The sequence below is a fragment of the Acytostelium subglobosum genome (genome assembly GCF_000787575.1).
Source record: "Acytostelium subglobosum LB1 DNA, scaffold: scaffold33, whole genome shotgun sequence".
Taxonomy (NCBI): domain Eukaryota; phylum Evosea; class Eumycetozoa; order Acytosteliales; family Acytosteliaceae; genus Acytostelium; species Acytostelium subglobosum.
In genome coordinates this window covers 64,709-84,775 of record NW_012236500.1, presented here as the reverse complement: position 1 = coordinate 84,775, position 20,067 = coordinate 64,709, and the positions used below count along the sequence as shown (strand labels likewise).

General features: G+C 43.4%; 8 protein-coding genes across 8 annotated transcripts; 3 read left to right on the top strand and 5 right to left on the bottom strand.

The window, feature by feature from the left end:
• Positions 1-279: 279 nt before the first annotated feature.
• SAMD00019534_115060 (hypothetical protein) lies at positions 280-948 on the top strand (the record flags this gene model as incomplete). Its single annotated transcript, XM_012893193.1, has 2 exons — positions 280-408; positions 472-948. The coding sequence occupies 2 exons, from the start codon at positions 280-282 to the stop codon at positions 946-948; spliced, it is 606 nt and encodes a 201-aa protein (XP_012748647.1).
• Positions 949-1,247: 299 nt separating this feature from the next.
• SAMD00019534_115050 (hypothetical protein) lies at positions 1,248-4,014 on the top strand (the record flags this gene model as incomplete). Its single annotated transcript, XM_012893192.1, has 5 exons — positions 1,248-1,362; positions 1,439-1,561; positions 1,631-1,821; positions 1,891-3,598; positions 3,671-4,014. 5 exons carry the CDS (start codon positions 1,248-1,250, stop codon positions 4,012-4,014), a joined length of 2,481 nt encoding a protein of 826 aa, XP_012748646.1.
• A 2,882-nt stretch (positions 4,015-6,896) lies between these two features.
• On the top strand, positions 6,897-7,646 carry SAMD00019534_115040 (hypothetical protein; the record flags this gene model as incomplete). The annotated part of the gene is made up of 1 exon (XM_012893191.1): positions 6,897-7,646. One exon carries the CDS (start codon positions 6,897-6,899, stop codon positions 7,644-7,646), a length of 750 nt encoding a protein of 249 aa, XP_012748645.1.
• Positions 7,647-8,131: 485 nt separating this feature from the next.
• Positions 8,132-10,524, bottom strand: SAMD00019534_115030 (hypothetical protein; the record flags this gene model as incomplete). The annotated part of the gene is made up of 6 exons (XM_012893190.1): positions 8,132-8,751; positions 8,818-9,091; positions 9,180-9,275; positions 9,343-9,504; positions 9,575-10,036; positions 10,099-10,524. The coding sequence occupies 6 exons, from the start codon at positions 10,522-10,524 to the stop codon at positions 8,132-8,134; spliced, it is 2,040 nt and encodes a 679-aa protein (XP_012748644.1).
• Positions 10,525-10,787: 263 nt separating this feature from the next.
• On the bottom strand, positions 10,788-12,104 carry SAMD00019534_115020 (hypothetical protein; the record flags this gene model as incomplete). The annotated part of the gene is made up of 1 exon (XM_012893189.1): positions 10,788-12,104. A coding segment is annotated over one exon (1,317 nt), but the record flags the coding sequence as incomplete, so codon positions are not given.
• An 828-nt stretch (positions 12,105-12,932) lies between these two features.
• Positions 12,933-14,402, bottom strand: SAMD00019534_115010 (hypothetical protein; the record flags this gene model as incomplete). Its single annotated transcript, XM_012893188.1, has 3 exons — positions 12,933-13,635; positions 13,702-13,827; positions 13,981-14,402. Coding segments are annotated over 3 exons (1,251 nt in total), but the record flags the coding sequence as incomplete, so codon positions are not given.
• A 944-nt stretch (positions 14,403-15,346) lies between these two features.
• Positions 15,347-16,984, bottom strand: SAMD00019534_115000 (hypothetical protein; the record flags this gene model as incomplete). Its single annotated transcript, XM_012893187.1, has 1 exon — positions 15,347-16,984. A coding segment is annotated over one exon (1,638 nt), but the record flags the coding sequence as incomplete, so codon positions are not given.
• Positions 16,985-17,794: 810 nt separating this feature from the next.
• On the bottom strand, positions 17,795-19,393 carry SAMD00019534_114990 (hypothetical protein; the record flags this gene model as incomplete). The annotated part of the gene is made up of 1 exon (XM_012893186.1): positions 17,795-19,393. A coding segment is annotated over one exon (1,599 nt), but the record flags the coding sequence as incomplete, so codon positions are not given.
• Between the last annotated feature and the right edge of the window lie 674 nt (positions 19,394-20,067).

Here is a 20,067-nt window from a genome sequence, read left to right as displayed (position 1 = left end):
TTCCTGTGTCTGTATCGACAACCATTCGCACTTGATGATATTGATTGATTGTCCCCGAAATGATCAAACACAAGTTCAGACCACACTCATCAATTATCACCCCATCTCACCACTCGACTTGTGGTAATGAATGATCAGATTCACCTAAAGAAGAGTGGACGTCCATATGTGTGGGTTTGTCTTGCTGTCCAGGTAGTGATCATCGGGACACTCCAATACCTAAGTTGAGTTAGGTTAAGTTCACTCATTCATTCAAACAATTTATTTACTTTATTAAACATGTTTAAGAACAATTATCTCTTTTGTACAATATTATTACTTGGTCTATTGACAATTGTCAATAGCCAGTTGTACTCCTTCACTCCATACCATGGATCAACAAGTTGCAAAGGTCAACCACATGGTGTAGTAAGTGGAACTATCCCAAGACCAACTCACTCATTCAATCACTCACTAACTCTCAATCTTTAGGGCTTTGGCGCCATTGAGTTCCAATGTTCTTTGAACTTCTCAAACGATGCTTCGTTTATGATCTACAACATATATGACACTAATCAATATAACTTGTCGTATCATTTGCATCCTTATTGCAGTGATTATGTTCATGACCAGGTGTTTGATTTGGGCGCATGTACCTACTCACCATGGGCATACACAGCCTACATGTTCACCAAAGTCGATACATTCCAAAGAGTGAAGATACCATCAAAGTCCGTTGTGTTCCAAGCCACCAACAGCAACTGTCTGTCCGTACAATCATACTGGTACGCCACCAATGGCACTGTGATATCTGATCGCGGTGATCCATGGGGCACTACACAGTACTATTGTCAAAAGGGACAACCATTCCAACGTCGCTGCACACCCAATGCACCATGCCTTTCTGGTCCTATAATGATGGATGCCTGTTCGTCTGACAATCCCTGGAGAGTGACCTGTTCGCAATGATCATATCCTTTGCGTATTAAATCGTGACCCCCTTGGCTTTGCTCAACATAAAATTTGGGATAAAACATGATAAAATTTATCTTTTTTGATGAACTCCATCACACTCATTTCATTCTCTTTCATTCTTGGTCATCTCTGTTCGTGTTCATTCATTCATTATTACATTACCTCTTGTACATATATACATACATACACTCATATATTCATTCAATAAATCATTCATATAATACTATTAAAACATACAGGATATATATATAAGTTAATTCAAACATTCATACAGCATATTGTTGGTTTAGCTAATGAAGAGCGTCGAGCGAACTCCAAAGACTCAGGCCTATCTGAACCTTGGCAGTCCATTGAATGCAATCAGTTCGTCACCCGATGGCTCGAAGCTAATTGTTGCAGGAAGAGATAGTAAGTAGATTGAATGAATGAATGACTCGATCAATGTATGAATGATTGCTAACAACATCCTCAAACAATAACATAGCCGTCAAGATTATATCATTAGAGGGTGATCAACCAAAGGTATCAATCAACTTGAGAGCAGGAAAGACACAATCATTGAACTATACAGGAAACGATTGTTGTTGGCATCCTGCAAACATTGACAGTATGTATCAATCACCTCAATCATTCAATCATTCAATCACTAACTTACTCACTCATTCAATCATATCAGATTACAAGTTCCTCATATCGACTGCAGCAACTAATGGAGCAGTAGTAGTATGGAATATTACAAGAGAGGGCGCGAGGTCTGTGGAGAAGGTGTGGACCGATCACACCAGAGCCGTGAACAAACTGGCTTGGCATCCAGACCAACACAACTACTTGCTAACAGGCTCACAAGACACAACACTAAAGTTATCTGTATGATTGATTCAATGAACATGCCAAGATAGTTCAGTCGACTAACCATTCACATCACCAACAACATAGGATATACGAGAGGCCAACCCATGCAAGATCACATTCCAACCAAAGTCTGAAGCGATACGCGATGTACAATTCCATGCATTCAACCCGAATCAGTTTGCAGCAGCATTTGACAATGGTACTGTTCAGCTATGGGACATTAGGAAACACAATCAGGTAGTGGAGAAGATAACCGCGCATCAGGGTCTGGTGCTCTCGATCGAGTGGCATCCAGAGGAGAAGAACCTGATCGCGACGGGCGGTCGTGACCGCGCCATCCGTGTCTGGGACATCACCAACAACAAACAACTCTACAACATCTCAACGATATCCAGTGTGTCGAGGATCAAGTGGCGACCGAACCATCGATGGCAGATTGCGAGCTGCTCGTCGATCGTCGATCTCCAGACGCACATCTGGGACGTGAAGCATCCGTTCGTGCCAATCGCCTCGTTCACTGAGCACCGCGACGTGCCCACCGGTCTGATCTGGCACGATGCGTCCACGCTGATCACCTGCAGCAAGGACAACTACCTGTTGATCAACAACATGCCGGGCGATGCCTATCAGCCCTACCACCACATCCGCACAACGGGCATCGGATGGAATGTACAGAACGAGCTGGCGGTCATAAACGACAAGATAAACCGTGACCTCAACAACGAGTCGGCCGTGCCACTGTCGGCCCAGTACCCGTCGTTCTTTGCTTCGTTCAACGTGCCGCCAGTCCCCTCGCCGCCATCGCCGGCGCGCACCGACAAGGGCACCATGTACATACTGTCGCCGCTGGGCGCCACCAAGAGCGCCGACAAGATCTGCGACCCATCCTTCCTGTTTGAGTACTTTGCCAAGAACTATCGATTCCAGGGCATGTCCTTCAAGAAGCTCTGCAAACACAATGAATCCGTAGCTCTTCGCGCCAACCAATATCAAACGTCCAAGATCTGGACACTCCTGCGACTACACTTCAACATCAATAACAACAACAACAACAACAGCGCGAACAACACAAACAACAACAACACATCATCGAACAACAACAATATATCAATAATCAATGACAGCTCAACTGGAAGCAGCAAGCTGGCAATTGGACCTTCGACATCATCAGAAGCCGCGACAAAGTCGAGCGTTGGCAAGGACGATCATTTGGGCATTGGCGCAGAGATACAGGACGCACTGGGTGGCACTGGCATCCCCGACTCGATTGAATCGAGTGTTGGTAGCAATGCTCGAGCCGCCTTGGACTTTAGCGATGTGCTCGACGACGACGAAGACGACATTCTATCGGCAGAGGCTGTCACACCTCTTGCCCCACTGCCCACTCGCGCACCCTCGCCCGCCAAGTCACCACGCGACATGGACAAGCAACAGCCACAGACACTACAAGCCACACCTCTGCTGCATCAACAACAGCAGCAGCAACAACTGGTTCAATCGAATGGCCCTGTAGATAGTTTGTACGATAATAATTTATTAGGAGTTCCCGTTTTGGACAAGTCGACGCTGCTGGCCGTGGACAAGAAGAAGCAGAAGGCATCATCACTCGCACTACTCGATGTTGTTGACTTTGAAGTGCCATCAATCGATATACAACCGACCATTCTCGAGATGCTGGAACACTGCAATGAGAGAGGTGATGTCCAAACATGTGTGTTTGTGATGCTCATACTCAAGGAAGCGATCAAAGTTGATAGACTGCGAGTATCCCAATGGCTTGGATCATATATAGGTATGCTTGCTTCGCCAATCTTGTCAATCTCCACTCAATCAATCAATCACTCACACTCAATCAATCAAACAGAGTTACTGCATAGGTTCAGAATGTGGAACAACGCGAATGAGATTATGAAGGGCTGCGATGATCCTTCTGTTAGCTTCATGTCACAAAGATCGACTTCAGTGCTGGTGTCATGTGCATGTGGCAAGACATTGCCACCCAACACATTTGTTTGTGATAAGTGCGGATCAGTTCCTGGCGAGTGTTCAGTCTGTCGCCTGCCAGTGAAGGGCTCCTTCGTATGGTGTCAAGGTTGTGGACATGGTGGACATCTGGAACACATCAAACAATGGTTCGATTCAAATCACGAGAACTGTCCAACTGGATCATGCACACATATTTGTCGGCCACGACTGGTTAGTACCTAGGTGGACGCGTCAGTCATTCAGTCAAACCGTGCGCGTGACATGGCCAGTAGGTCCGCGTGACATGGCCATCCATGGCTTGGTAAAAATAAAGTCGCCACACTATTCCTAGAGTGATTGGGGTCCTTGCCCCTTGCCACTTTCCCCTTGCCCCTTGCCCCTTGCCCTTGCCCTTGGAACTTACCAGGGTCGTTTATATGGCGACATTAGGAAGTTATCGAGAAAGTTCAACAAGTTGAACTTGAACAAGTGGTACTCCAAAGTCCCGGGATCCGGATCAAATCGATCGATCAAATACCATCTTTGGAAGAAACATACTTTAGTGATCAAGTATGAACAAACATAAATTATGTATGTTTTCCAGTCTGTGTTTTATTCGTTTGACTTTATTGATGGCATGTCCATAAAAATAGACTCAAAGTGGGCCTTCAATCAAACTCGATCAACCACAATCACCGCCTTTGGAAGATTGTCACTTATTTACTTTAAAGGTACGTCCTAACCTTTCAGTGGATTGATTAAGACGAGATTACAACTTGTGGACATATCTCGCTATAGCTAGCCCCCTCTTCCCCACAACTAAACAACCCAAGTCAACACCAGTGACCTTCATTCAAACAGCTATCTCTCAACAAACTGATGAAGTCACATTTATTCGTGTGACCCACCAAGGAATGAGTATGTGTCTTATCAAATTCTAGAATGTAACTGTAACTTGGAACGAGGAAGCGAATGAAGTTACGAGGGCCAAGTCTGTGGAAGACCCTGGTCAACTCGAACCCTATGCACACTGTTTAGTCTGATCGCAAAGCAAAGAACAGGGCGAATATACCCTCCTACTTAATTAATTAATCGGTGACTGTTGGCCCCAATATCGAATGATGCGCGTATATACTCTAATTATAACATAGTTGATAGCGCTACTCATTGATCAAAGGGGGTTGGATCTGATCAAATGGTCCGAGTTTCAATGAAAGCACTTGTGTCGGGGCCACACGCTCTTTGCAAACATTAAGCAAATGAGACAGACACCAAAAAAAAAAGTGATCATGTGTGTGTTGAGTGAGTGCGAGACAAGTCAACACCCCGATCACATGAGCCATGGGTCGACCATCGCCAGTACATCAAGATGCAGCTCAATCTCTCACTGGCTCACTCAACAACACTCGCGAAAATTTGTGCTGGACTGGAGTGGTGTTGGTCATACGATTGCAATCTCGAGTGATCCTAACATCCCCGGACAAAACAGATCACTAATTATGGCTGTGGATATTGTCATCGTGCCAGATCGCATGCCCTATACCCTAAAGGTAGTATTTTAAATACTAATTTCTTTCTAATATAATATTGATCACGCGGGATGGGTCGCATCCAAGCATGAGCATCCATCTAACCAGAATACTTAAGTATTGCTTGACACTTACTTTTTTTATTTATCATTACCAATACCAATACATCATCAATCAATCAATAATAACTTATTCACTCACTCACCACTCACTTAAGTCATCAATCAAATCAATCAATCAAACTTCCAACAATTATCCATCCACATCCAACCAACCAATAATCCATAAATATTATTATTATCATATTGATGCAAGGAGTAACATTACAAACGGATAAACAATTATTAAGGACCCAATAACATAAGTCTCATTACAAGTAGGTATAAATCAAGACGTCAGAGATAGAGTAGTGTGGTGTGTTTTGTTGTTATTGTTGGTTCTTTGGATGTGGGGAGTGGGCGATCCAATCGAACTCACTGACTTGGTTGTGTGTGTTTGTGTGCGACTAAAAATAATGAAGAGGCTTGTTGTGGTCCTCTCGACCAGAGTCTTATCACTTGACAAAGGTCATAGCACCACTCGACCATTCATTCATTCATTCATTCATTCTTTCTATCTTTCATTGTGTAGTTGTTGTAGTTGTTTGATTGTTTGTGTGTGTGTATGAATGTGGTGAAGTCGTTTAAACTCGAGTACACCACCATCACACACTTCAACACCCTGTCACCAGTTCTTCCAATTCTTCCAATTTCAATCAATCAACATCACACAAATAACACACCACAGTCAGAGTTGGCGCGCACTCAACCTCAACCTCCTACTTGAGCATCAACAAACACATATGTGGTGAACACCTGATCAGGCGTTCTATCAAACATGTGATTGATGGTAGGATGGTTGGTTGATAGGTTGTGATTGATAAGTCTCTGGAGATGAGGCTGAAGTGATCAAGGTCAAGATGGACTGATGTTGATCGTGATGTGTATCACATCAATTTAGCCCCACAGACACAATCTCGCCATCGTGTGTCTAATATTAACCAGGTTACCACCTGGTGTTTGGAAGGGCTTCACCACAATTCCATGTATTATTACATGTTATTACATCACCATCTCAGTCAATCAATCAATCAAATCCAATCCATCCATCAAAACAACAACAACAACCTATAAATGAACAACTTGAGGTTGTTTTGGAAGTTTGTTATTATTACCTAAACCTCGATGTATCCAAAGAAGAGCCTCGATATACACACACACACATTTATTCTATTTGTAAAGGACTCAACTTCACCAACACATAACGCATCATCATCAACATCATCATTATAATAGAACATTCTTGTACATACCACCCCCCCTTAGAGGCCTTACTTCCAGGCCCCCTCACCCCTTCCACACTTCACACTACACATATACATACACACACCTGATCAGTTCCATTCTTGATTGGAACAGTCGAAAAGGTCACTCTACTCTACCCTACCTATACTTAGGTGACAGCTGTAATTAACATTTCACCTTCCATCCACCAAAGAACAAATATTCCTAAATTATAATTATTATTATTACTATCATTCAATCAAAATATCCAAGAATGTCCAACTCTACCATGCCATATTTCCCCAAGTACTCAATATACCAACAAGTGTTCAAGAGGATCTATTCCCAGATTAATACTGCCAATCAGCAAAAGTCCAAATGGGAATACTTTGTGCTGGGCATGCGCGTCTACCAATGGTTGTCGGAGCACGACCCCGCCTACACCTCCAACCTGCAGTTTGACAAGATCATCGAGGCCATCAACGAGATCTTTGACATCATTCTGAGTCTGCTCGAGATGATGAAGTCGCCACCCTCGCTGCTGTCGGCCGTCGTTTACTACGCCAACAAGTTTGTGTCGCGTACTGGCATCAAGCACAACCAGCTGTTCAATCTGCTGCTGACCAGCACCATCGTCACACTCAAGTTTTGGTCCGAGAGCATCCAGATCCACAACCGCATGCTGGCCGACATCTTTGAGTTCCCAGTGCAGGACATCAACCTGATGGAGCGTCGCTTCCTCTGTGGCGTCGACTACCAACTCAGCATTACCGAGCAACAATTGGAGACCTTCATGTCCAAGATTGACATCACCAGTTCACTCAAGGCATCATTGCAACTGCCATCATACATTAGCAAGTCTCCATTGCTCTCCTCGTCCTCGTCATCATCCTCCACTTCATCATCAGCGACTACCAACTCACAACCAACTCGTCTGTCAGCGTCAAACAAGTCTGGATCATACTGCATGGAGCCAGCTGTTACCTACATGGGCAGCGCATCACAAGCCACAGCCAACTGTTAACAAGTTTGGCCACACACACATAACTACTGTATAGACTTATCCAACCAATATCCAACAACATCCAACTACCAACCACAATCCATACCATGTACATACCTACTACCTTGTATCGAGCGCATCACCATCATCCACACCTCCTATTTTTTTTCCCGCCAACCATCCAATAATCCATCAATCCTCCACCAGCAATGCTCCACCCTAAGGTGAGTGTTCGCTGGAGTCAGTACCACTACAATGCCTGTGTAGACATGTCCACACCGGCTGTATTGTAACACCTGTTTAGCTGCAATCAACATTCCCCGGCAACATCCGAAAACGTTGGAGAATGAACGTCCTTTCAAATAAACTACATGTTTAATCCTAAATCTAATCTACTTCTACTTCTGTTGTCGTCTGATTGGTTGACACACAATGATTGGCGATCGAAAGATTGAATGAATGAATGAATGACCTTGATATATTTATATCGAACTCCACTCCTAAGCTCAAGTACTCCACGTTTCCTTGGAATAGTGCATACTCATACCAAGCAGTGTTTGGACATTGTGTAGGGTCTCTTTGAGTGGGAAGGCAGGACTGCCTTGCGAGTGGAGTAGTTGTTCGAGGTTCTTGTTGAGCAGGAAGACGGCGTAGTCAAAGATCTTCTTCTCGACGCCACGTGAGTAAAGTGGGAACTTGGAGGCAGAGTGATGTAGGATCTCATCGCGGATGAATGATCGTGACGCCATCGGTGTCATTGGGTAGCGCAGTGGTATGTCCAGGTATCTAGACGCCAGGTGAACAATATGGCAAACGTATCCGAGTGCCGTTGATATCGACTCCTCATCACATCCATTGTAGTCAGAGTGTGGAAGTTGTAGATTGTTGATCACAATACCCTTGGGTCCTTGTTGAAGTGGGTATATCGATGTGATCTGATACAACAGATGCCACTTCTTCTTATCCAATGTGGCTCGGATGTTATGTAACAACACCCTATCCATGTCCAACACCTTGATCGACTCAATCGTCTGTTGCAACGATGAGTAGAATATCACGCCTGCATTAGCCAATGCAGTTGCCCTCGGTACCAAGTCCTTCCTTGTCTTTTCAACCAACTCTTTGTCTGTTGACGAGTATGAGTGAGTGAGCGAATGGACGTTTGATTGATTGATTGACGAGCGAGTCTTACCCTTGTCCTTGAGTAACAGTTGTTCGCAACACTCTTCGTTGAGCTGCTTGACACGGTTCCTCAGCTTTTCCAATCGCTTTAACTTCTCGATGTACTGTGCATTGCTCTCCAGCTTGTCCTCGATGTCTATACTCAATTGTTTGGTTGTCTCTACATTCTTCATATGTGTCAACTTCTTTGTGATTATCTTCAACAACTGTTCCTGATTGATCGTATCAGACTTTCTCTTCTCATTCGATGCCGTGAACTTGTAATCATTCATTCTTGTCGAACTCTATTTTGATTGAGTGAGGTAGGTCAGTGAGTGGGATGATCCCAGTGTGGGCTTGGGCTGAGTCCTTCATTCAATTAATCAATCATACCATTTGGATCTTTGTTTCTTTTGTTACATATAGTCCATCCTTTAGTTCAAAGATGATGGAGTTGGGAGGAATGATTAAATTTACAAACTGTTTGATCTGTTGAATGATGTTGTGATCCTTGTTAGTGATTGACAAACATCACGATCAGGATCATTATATATACCTCTTGTGCTATGAATTCCAGTTGTGTGAGATCGATCTCTGCTTGGAAGAGTGGCTCATCATCATGATCCTTCTCCCATACACATATATTGAAGCTGTTAAAGTGTTCCAATATATCATTGGGCAGTGGACTATAACAATCGAATGAGTTCCAGACTGGATTCTAAGTTGATTGATTGATTGATTGAGTGAGTATATTTGTTTGAATGAGTGAGTTGTATGACATAACATACATATGAGTTCTTGACAACTTCACTGATGTAGAATGCATGGGGTAGGTCTTCGTCTTCGTCGTCTTCATCGTCGTCTTCGTCGGCGGATTGTGGACCGTCGACATCATCGTCAGCGATAGCAGCCTCCTCATCCTCGTCAAAGCGTAGTTGATCATCGTCAGAGTAATCAGGTGATTGTTCGTCCTCGTTGTTAACAGCATCTTCATCATCTATTGGTATGATATGTCCATTTGCCTGCTGCTGATGTTGTTGATGTTGCTGTTGATCGTTATTTGATGATATCGTTGGAGTTGGACATCTAATAAGTGGACCACCGGCATCTACTCGTCTGTTCTTTGTTTGTTTGTTGGGAGGTGGGGCATGCAGTGTATAGTATGTGTTTGGTAGATGCTGATCAGCATTGATATTGATACGAGGTATAAGGTTTCTACACAGTATGCTCTTTACATGACGTAGTTTACGCTATCATTGATTGATTGAATGAATAAGTGAACGAGGGGAGTTGTGAGGGCAGAGATAGTTACAAGTGATGGAGTGAATGAGCTTGGACCGTTGGGCATGATCATGAGAATGCCACCATTCATTTGAGGGTTCTGGTAGTAGGCTTGAACGGCTGATGGTATGGGTACTGGTACAGCAGGTCCATTAGGTGTCGCAGACAATGGTGTTGATGATATCATTGTATTAGTCATCTGTGGCAACAAAACAGTTGATTGATATATCTGTTGTTGAAGTTGTTGTATCTGTTGTTGTTGTAACATTTGTTGTTGTTGTTGTTGTTGTGGTACACTTTGAGGTAATGTCTGTGTCTGAGGTATCTGAGACTGTTGTTGAGTCTGAGTCTGAGTCTGAGTCTGAGTCTGAGTCTGAGTCTGAGTCTGAGTCTGAGTCTGTGTTGCATTACCAACACCAACAGCAACTCCACCTACTGTTGTAGAAGGAGTGCTCATATTATATGTTTGATTGATTATTCGATTAACTGATTGAATATTGAGTGACGAGGCGTATCGATTATCTGTGCACAAGATGTTTGATGAAGATGTGGGTCCCAAAGTATCCAAAACTCAAAAATTAACCAAAAAACCTGGATATTCATTTATTGATATTATATAAGTTTGATTGAATGACTGGTGGTTCATTCTTATTATTATTATTTGTTGTGTTTGGACAAATCCAGTATCTTTAAACAAGGGTAGCCACATTGCACTACTAGTAGGTTGTTATAAAGGCATATGACTAGGAGTTCGTTGATCCTGCGCATTTGGGTTTGGAGCAATATCTGCTCAAAAGAATGGTTTTTGTTTGGTAGATAGAAGTTGACATCGAACGTATGTACATTGGGGAATGACACGACCATTTCTGCGACATCTTTGGACCGATCGAATTTTCTATGTGTCAGATATTGTTTGGTTCGCATCACCTTGGTTGCACGACCTTTGCTCTTGGGTGCCAAGAGCTGCCAAATAAAGAGTGACCTTATCTCAAATAGCTCAAGGCCACACTCAGATGATGATGATGGTGGTGATGTGAAGTACTTGTCCTGTGTCCTCAAGTCCACTGAAAGTATTTTAAGTGTTCCAGGCAATGATGTTTGCTTCACAGATTGTTTGTAATCACGTCCAAGACTTAGTGATGTCAGGGTTGGCGGCAACACTCCTGTTGGCATTGCATGGTTGAACTTATCACCCAATGAAAGGTCGACCAGCGATGCTGGCAGCGCACCCTCTGGCAATACCTGGTTGAATGAATTTCCAATTGTGAGGTGGACAAGTGACGATGGCAATGATCCAGGTGGGATCGGACAGTCGTACTGATGGCCAAGGTCGAGGCGTGTCAATGCCTGTGACAATAATGCAAGATGTTGTTGGTGTTCAAGTTGAATTGACAGTGATGTCAAACTTGATGGTAGGGGCTGATGTCCATGAAGCTGCGGAGGAAATATAAAATCATGGTTATCACCATGATGCCACAGATTGCCAACGACCAGTGTTTGGAGTGATTGGGGCCACGAGACTTGTATAGGATCATATTTATAAGTGTCGTACACTGTGAACACATCCTTGCTCTCGTATGTCAGAGAGGTGAGTGATGTTGACAACGCATGGAGATAAATCCATCTATAGTTGCCAAAGGCAAGCGTGACCAGGCTGTTGGGCAAAGATCCAGGAATGAAATCTTTATCGTATTTCGACATCAGTGAGAGTGTGGCCAGTTGCGGTGGAAGTACGTTCAGGCCAAACGGTTGATTGAATTGGCCGACAAAGTATAATGACTGGAGTGATTGTGGTAGCACACCAGGATTGATTGGTTGATTGTAATTGAGGCCAAAGCGTAGCGTCTGGAGTGATGAGGGCAGCACGCCCACACCAATCGCATAATTGAAGCGACTGCCAAACTCAAGTGATATGATCGATGAAGGTAGATCTCCAGGCGTCGGTGGATCGAGTAGGTCTCCAAGCTTCAGTGATGTAATCGATGATGGGAGCAATCCAGGTTGCAAACGTGGAAAGATTGACCCGAGTAGTATGAGTGTCTCAAGTGAATCGGGGAGTGAAGAGGGTATCAGCAGGGAAACATTACGATTATATATATTGTCAAAGCAAGTCTTGATTGTCAAGGAGACAAGCGATGATGGTAGTGTGCGAGGTTGGATCGTCCAATCATTCTTCGTACATATAAAAGAAAATGTTCGAAGAGATGGTGGCAGATCGCCAATGTTGAATGGCTTGCAATGATTGTCAATGTTCAGACTGGTGATCGATGGCGGCAAGGCGCCAGGCTTTAGTCCCTGGGCCACACTTAGACGAGTGAGTGATGGTGGCAGCCGATCAGGTAAGACTGATTCGTCGTAACCAGAGTTAGTGATGGTCAGGTCGGTCAGACGGTCATAATAAAGATCGTTATTAAGATTGTCCAATCGATTGGTTGATTTAATTTCCATTGTTGGTTTGCATTGTCTCTTCAACTCTTGTGTCCTGTCACCATGATTGATTGTCACATCTGTCAACTGTTTGATCATTATATCAAACAGACGTTTACAAGTGAAGCCCAAGCACAATGCATTGAAGTGATCATCTTTCAAGTAATCGAATATCTGTCGTACAACTAACAATGAGAGTCTGTCCATCCTTCCTCTCTCTCCTTCATTCGTTCGTTCGTTCGTTCGTTCGTTCGTTCGTTCGTTCGTTCGTTCGTTCGTTCGTTCGTTCGTTCGTTCGTTCTATCTCTATCGTTCGTTATTTGTTCAACAAAAAAGATTTGATTAAGATCATATTCTTCATCATTTATTAATGTTTGATTGTCGACTAACATAGTGTCGAGACAGGTTTAGTATCCTCATACAATGTTTACCATCATTGTGTATAGGAAGACATCTTATTGGCCAACTGTTGGGAGTGTAGCTGAACAAGCCAATTGCAAGACGTTCGTTGATCCGACGAACTTGGATCCTATACTGCACTTTCAGGATATCGCCTTCAAACTCTCCTTTCCTTGGTTGTTCATAGAACTCGATATCAAACGTGTGCACATTGGGCAATGACACTAGCATTGGTCCGATTATACTTGATTGACTGTCCGAGCACGAACTCCTCTTCTCGAATTGTTTGATTCGCAACAACTTGATTGATCTCATCTTGTTCTTGGGGACCATGTTTGTCCAAACAAATGTTGACCTGACCTCCAGCAACTCAAGGTCAGACTTGAATGACTTTGGTAATGTGACATACTTGGTCTGTCTCAGTGTGTTAACTGATAGTATTTGAAGAGATCGAGGCAATGAAGTTTGTTTCAATCCTTGATTGAACTCACGGCCCAGACTTAGGTAAGAAAGGGATGGGGGCAGCACTCCAGTTGGCAATGGTTGATTGAATGAATCACCAAATGAAAGGTGGACGAGTGATGACGGCAAAACTCCAGTGGGCAATGGTTGGTTGAATGCATCACCAAATGAAAGTTTGACCAGTGATGATGGCAACGCTCCGACTTGCAATAGTTGGTTGAATGCATTACCAATGGTCAGGTGGACAAGTGTTGATGGAAATGCTCCACTTGTGATCGGACTGTTGTAGAGATTGCCCAGGTCCAGGTATGTCAAGGATGGTGACAATAAAGTAAGATGCTCTTGCAGTTCAAGTTGAATGGACAATGATGTCACGCTTGGGGGTAGAGGCAGATGTCCATGGTGCGGGCTGTAATTCCACAGATTACCAACAACCAAGGTTTGAAGTGATGGTGGCCAAAATGAGGAATGACTTCGATTAAAACAATCATATTCATATTGGACTATGAAGGTGCGCTTGTATCCATATGTCAGAGAGGTGAGAGATTGTGGCAAGGCACTCAGATATATCAAGCTTGAATCTCCAATCTCCAAGGTAATAATGCTGCTAGGCAATATCCCTTGGACTCTGAAATCTTGATTGCGTCTGGACAACAACGATAGTTTGGACAGTTGAGGTGGAAGTACGTCCAGCTCAAGAGGTTGATTGAACTCGCCATCTTTGACAAAGTATAATGACTGGAGTGATCTTGGAAGGACACCGGGACTGAGTGGCTGGTTGAACTTTTTTCCAAAGGTTAGTGTCTGGAGTGACCGGGGAAGGACGTCCACGCCAAGCTCAAGATTGAAGTGTTTGCCAAACTTAAGTGATGTGATTGAAGAAGGCAGATCGCCAGGCTTCGGTGGATTAAGAAGGTGGTCAAGTTTAAGGTTTGTGAGGGATGATGGGAGCAATGAAGGTTGCAGCTGGTCTATGATGGTACCCTTTAGTGCGAGGGTCTCGAGTGAATCGGGGAGTGAACCGAGTATCAACAAGGGTACTTTGGTATTAAGTGTTGGGTAATGGTAATAGATTGGTTTGAGCTTCAGGAAGACGAGTGACGATGGTAGGGTGCGAGGTTGAATGGTCCAATCAGTGGAGCAGGTAACGGACATTGTCCTTAGAGTTGGTGGCAGATCTCCAATATTGAAAGGCTGGAAATGATTCCCAAGTGTCAAACTGGTGATCGATGGTGGCAAGGGTCCGGGCAAGAGATTGTTTGTTATACTTAATCGAGTGAGTGATGGGGGCAACTGATGGGGTAGGACTTTCTCGTTGTAGGAGTATGTGATTGTCAGATCAGCCAGGCGGTCGTAGGAAGGCATCTTCTCAAGATTCTCCAATTCATTTATTGGTATGGACATTCTTTGTTTGCAATGTTTGTCCAGTTCTAGTGACTTGTCCCAATGATACATTTCGACATCAGTCATCCGTTTGATCATTATTTCAAACAGTCGTCTACAAGTGATGCCCAAGCACACTGCATTGAAATGATCATCCTTTAAATACTCGAATATCTGTCTAATAACTAAATGTGATAGTCTGTCCATCATGTTTATAGCCTTGCTTCTCTCTCTCTAGTTATGTCTATCTCTCTGGTGTTATAGAATTTGATATACATTGGTCCCTCACTGAGTCTATCATTCATTTATTCATCCATTCTTTCATTCACACACTGTCGACATCACACACTCTGTTTAAATCATCTGCTATGACAGTAGCCCTCCTATTTGTTGCCAATACACTCAATCAATCAATCAAATATTTGGGTTAACCACACATTTATGATTGATCACTTCAAATTGAACAGACTACATAGAGGGGTCCAGTGCCCTTATATGGGAAACCACATACACTACCAGCTATACTAAATAAAAGAGTACCAGAGGACCTTAAAGGAAGACCCGCCAAAATATATAGATTTATTCCATGATTAATTGATTGATTGCTGGTTGAATGTATGGATAGCAGGACTTGGACAACTAGGACGACTGCCATCGTATCGAGACAAGTCTAGTATTCTCAAACAAAATTTAGGATCTTTGATAAGATAATGATGATTGTAGATAAGGCAAATAGCAAGTTGATGGTGGATTCGGCGAACTTGGATTCTGTATAATAAGTCGCAATCAATTGGTAACTTTAGAGGGAGGTCAAAATCAAGAGAATCTTTGCTTCGGTGAATGTGGAAGGTGACGTCGAACGTGTGTACATTGGGGAATGACACAACCATTGGTCCGATGATATGGGCTTGGCTCCTCTCATATGTTCTCTTATATTGTTTGATTCGCAACAACTTGATTGAACTTGCCTTGTTCTTTGTGGCCATGTTTGTCCAAAAGAATCCAGTCCTCACCTCCAACAAATCGAGGTCAGACTTGAATGATGAAGTTGGTAAAGTAACATACTTGGTCTGGCCCCGTGAGTCCACTGACAGAGTTCGCAATGTTCCTGGAAGTGATGTTTGTTTCAATCCTTGCTTGAAATGACGTCCCAGACCTAGTGATTTGAGAGATGGTGGCAACACTCCAATGGGCAAAGCCTGGTTAAATGTATCCCCAAGAGAAAGGTCGGTCAGAGTGGCGGGTAGCACTCCAGTTGGCAACACCTGATTGAATGCATTTCCAATTATCAGATGGACTAGTGATGGTGGCAATGATCCTTGTGTGATTGGACTATTGAAAGTATGTCCAAGGTCAAGATATGTCAATGACTTTGACAGTAATCTAAGATGCTCTTGTTGTACAAGTTGAATTGACAATGATGTAACGCTTGGTGGAATGGGTATGGGCTCATGATAGTTAAACCGCCACAGATCACCAACGACCATAGTTTGGAGTGAAGGAGGCCACGAGACAAGTAGACTATATGTATAAAGTTCAAAAGAATATCTCAAAGAGAAGGTACCCTTAAATTCGTATGTCAGAGATGTGAGAGAAGTTGGGAGCACATCTAGATCAATGGTTCCATATATCTTGCCAAACTGAAGAGTGACCAGGCTGTTGGGCAAAGATCCAGGAATGATTGTTTTGTTGAATCTTGACAGCAGCGAGAGTGTTGTCAGGTGAGGTGGAAGCACATCAAGTCCAAATGATTGATTGAATAGTCCTTCGTCAAAGTATAATGACTTGAGTGATCGTGGAAACACTCCAGGTAAGAATTGCTGATTGAAAGTGTAGCCAAAGTGTAGCGTCTGGAGTGACGAAGGCAGAACACCCACTCCCAGAGGATGGTTGAAGTCACTGCCAAACTCTAGTGATATGATCGAAGAGGGGATATCGCCAAGCGTTGGTGGAACACGAAGATCGTCTAGCTTGAGTGATTTGAGAGATGATGGGAGCAATCCCGGCTTCAAACGCTCGATGATCGAACCCTGAAGGGAAAGAGTTTCCAGTGATCCAGGAAGTGAACCAGGTATCAGGATGGGGACATTGGGATCAAGAAATCGCTCAAAGTCTGGGAGGAGGGTCAAAGATACTAGTGAAGAAGGCAGGGTACCGGGCTGGATTGTCCAATTGTCCTTGACGTCAATGGACATTGTGGTGAGAGATAGTGGAAGTTCGCCAAAGTTGAATGGCCGGGATTGGTTTTCAAGGTTCAGAATGGTGATCGATGATGGCAGTGGGGCAGATATGATCTCTAGACCGGAATGGAGACTTAGACGAGTGAGGAATGGGGGCAACTCAAAAGGAGCGGCTGTTTGATTCTCTGAAGTGATGGTCAGGTCCACAAGGCGGGAGTAAGAAGGCATCTTCTCTAGAGTGTAGAGGCTATACAATTTTATGGACATTGTTGGTTGGCAATGTCTGTACAGTTCTAGAGACTTGTCCCAATGATTCATCTCGACAACAGTCATACGTTTGATCATTATATCAAACAGACGTCTACAAGTGATGCCCAAGCACAATGCATTGAAATGATCATCCTTCAAATAATCGAATATCTGTCTAATAACTAAATATGATAGTCTATCCATTATGTTGTCCTTGCCTTCTTCTCTATATCTATCTATCTCTAGCTCTATCTTTATGTATCTTTATATTTGATTGATATGGAATGGTTTGTTTGATTAAGTTGGTGAGTAACTCATTCAAACATTCACATTCTTATACTTTCGACATCAAGGCTATGTCAAGAGTGGGACTCCATTAATATATATTGTTGCCACTGCCGCCACTCAGCCCACACTCAATCAATCAATCAAATAACCACACCCACAAGCACCTGATCAATCACTTCACAAAGAACAGTCAACAACCCCCTTCAGTTGCAGTGGGACCTTTATGGAACAGTCAATATACCTATCAACTGTTGTTGAGGCTTAATAGCTGCACCAGAACCAGAGTACCTTCCAGACTTCAACCCGCCAAATATTTAGAATGCATTCATCCATTTATTCAATTAATGATTGATTGTTAACTTCATCCTCTGGTGTTTGATTGACTGGCTCGGGTAATGTAGAATGAGACTTGACAGAAGGACTAGGACGACTACCATCGTATCGAGACAAGTCTAGTATTTTCATATAATATTTAGGAACATCGATACAATTACGTAGACTATATATAAGGCCAATGGCAAGTTGTTGATAGATACGGCGAACTTGCATTCTATATATTACGTCACTGGGAGAGTCCTTTGGAGGGCGGCCGTAAATACGATCTGTACTGCTGGGTCTAAAGTAGAAGGTGACGTCGAATGTGTGAACATTGGGGAATGACACAACCATTGGTCCGATGATATTGGCTTGGCTCCTCGTATTTGATTTCATATATTGTTTGATTCGCAGAAGCTTGATTGGACTGGCCTTGTTCTTTGTAACCATGTTTGTCCAAATGAAACCAGTCCTCACCTCCAACAAATCGAGGTCAGACTTGAATGATGAAGTTGGTAATGTGGCGTACTTGGTCTGGCCCCTCGAGTCCACAGATAGGCTTCTTAGTGTTCCAGGTAGAGATGTTTGTTTCAATCCTTGTTTGTAATCGCGTCCCAGACTTAGTGATGTGAGTGATGGTGGCAATACTCCAGTGGTCAATGCCTGGTTGAATGAATCGCCAAGTGATAGGTCGGCCAGTGTAGCCGGTAGCACTCCAACTGGCAACACCTGATTGAAAGACTTTCCAATGATGAGGTTGACAAGTGATGAAGGTAAAGATCCAGGTGTGATCGGACTGTTGTATATATGTCCAAGGTCGAGATGCGTCAAGGACGGGGAAAGTAATGTAAGATGGTCTTGGTGTTGGAGTTGAATTGACATTGATGTAACACTAGGTGGAATGGCTATTGGCAGTCGATCTGTGTGATATCTCCACATATTGCCTACGACCATTGTTTTGAGTGTAGATGGCCACAAGATAAGTCGTTTTGTATTAAAATCAAAGGAATTAAAGAAAGAGCAGTCGCTCTTATCTTCGTATGTCAGAACTGTTAGCGATGAGGGGAGTGTATCTAACTCAATCGTGGTATAATGTTTGCCAAATTGAAGTGTGGCCAAGCTGTTGGGCCATGATCCAGGAATGATTGATTGGTTCCATCTCGACATTAAGGAGAGAGATGTCAGCTGTGGCGGAAGCACGTTAATTTCAAAGGGTTGATTGAAATGTCCGTCAGCAAAGTATAATGACCGAAGAGATTGTGGAAACACTCCAGGTACAAATGGTTGATTGTAATCGTAGCCAAAGCGTAGCGTCTGGAGTGATGGCGGCAGCTCACCCACTCCCAGCATCAGGTTGAATTGATTCAAGAACTCGAGTGAGGTAATCGATGAAGGTAGATCCACTAATGTCGGTGGAGAAAGTAGATCGTCAAGCTTGAGAGATGTGAGAGATGATGGGAGCAATCCAGGTTTCAGCCGCCCAATGATTGAACCTTCAAGTGCAAGCGTCTCCAATGAGTATGGGAGTGAACCGGGTATCAGTAGTGATTCAAGTTGATTATGTGGTCGGCCATAGGAGGCGAGGGTCAATGAGACTAGAGATGATGGGAGTGTTTGAGGCTGGATAGTCCAATTCGCCTTGAAGCCACTGATGTACAAAGTGGTGAGTGCTGGAGGCAGATCTTCAATGGAGAATGACTTGATATTATTGCGAAGTGTCAGATTGGTGATCGATGGTGGCATCTGGCGAGGCATGTAACTGTCTGGGAGACTTAGACGAGTGAGGGATGGTGGCAGATCATAAGGAGTGGCTGCTTCATCGATGTAATTGATGTTCAGGTCCATAATGCGGGGGTAGCAAGGTAACTTCTCAAGACGACGAAGTTCATACATTGGTATTGACATTGTTGACTGGCAATCTCGGTGCAGTTCTAGTGACTTGTCCCAATGTTTCATCTTGACATCAATCATCCGTTTGGTCATTATATCAAACAGTCGTCTACAAGTGATTCCCAAGCACAATGCATTAAAATGATCATCCTTCAAATACTCGAATATCTGTCTAATAACTAAATATGATAGTCTATCCATTATGTTGGCCTTGACTTCTTCTCTATCTCTATCTCTCTATCTTATTCTTTATGTTTCTTTATAAATTGATTGATATGGAATGGTTTGTTTGATAAAGTTGGTGAGTAACTCATTCAAACATTTACATTCATATACTCTCGACATCAAAGCTATGTCAAGAGCAGGACTCCATTAATATATATTGGTGCCACTGCCGCCACTCATGC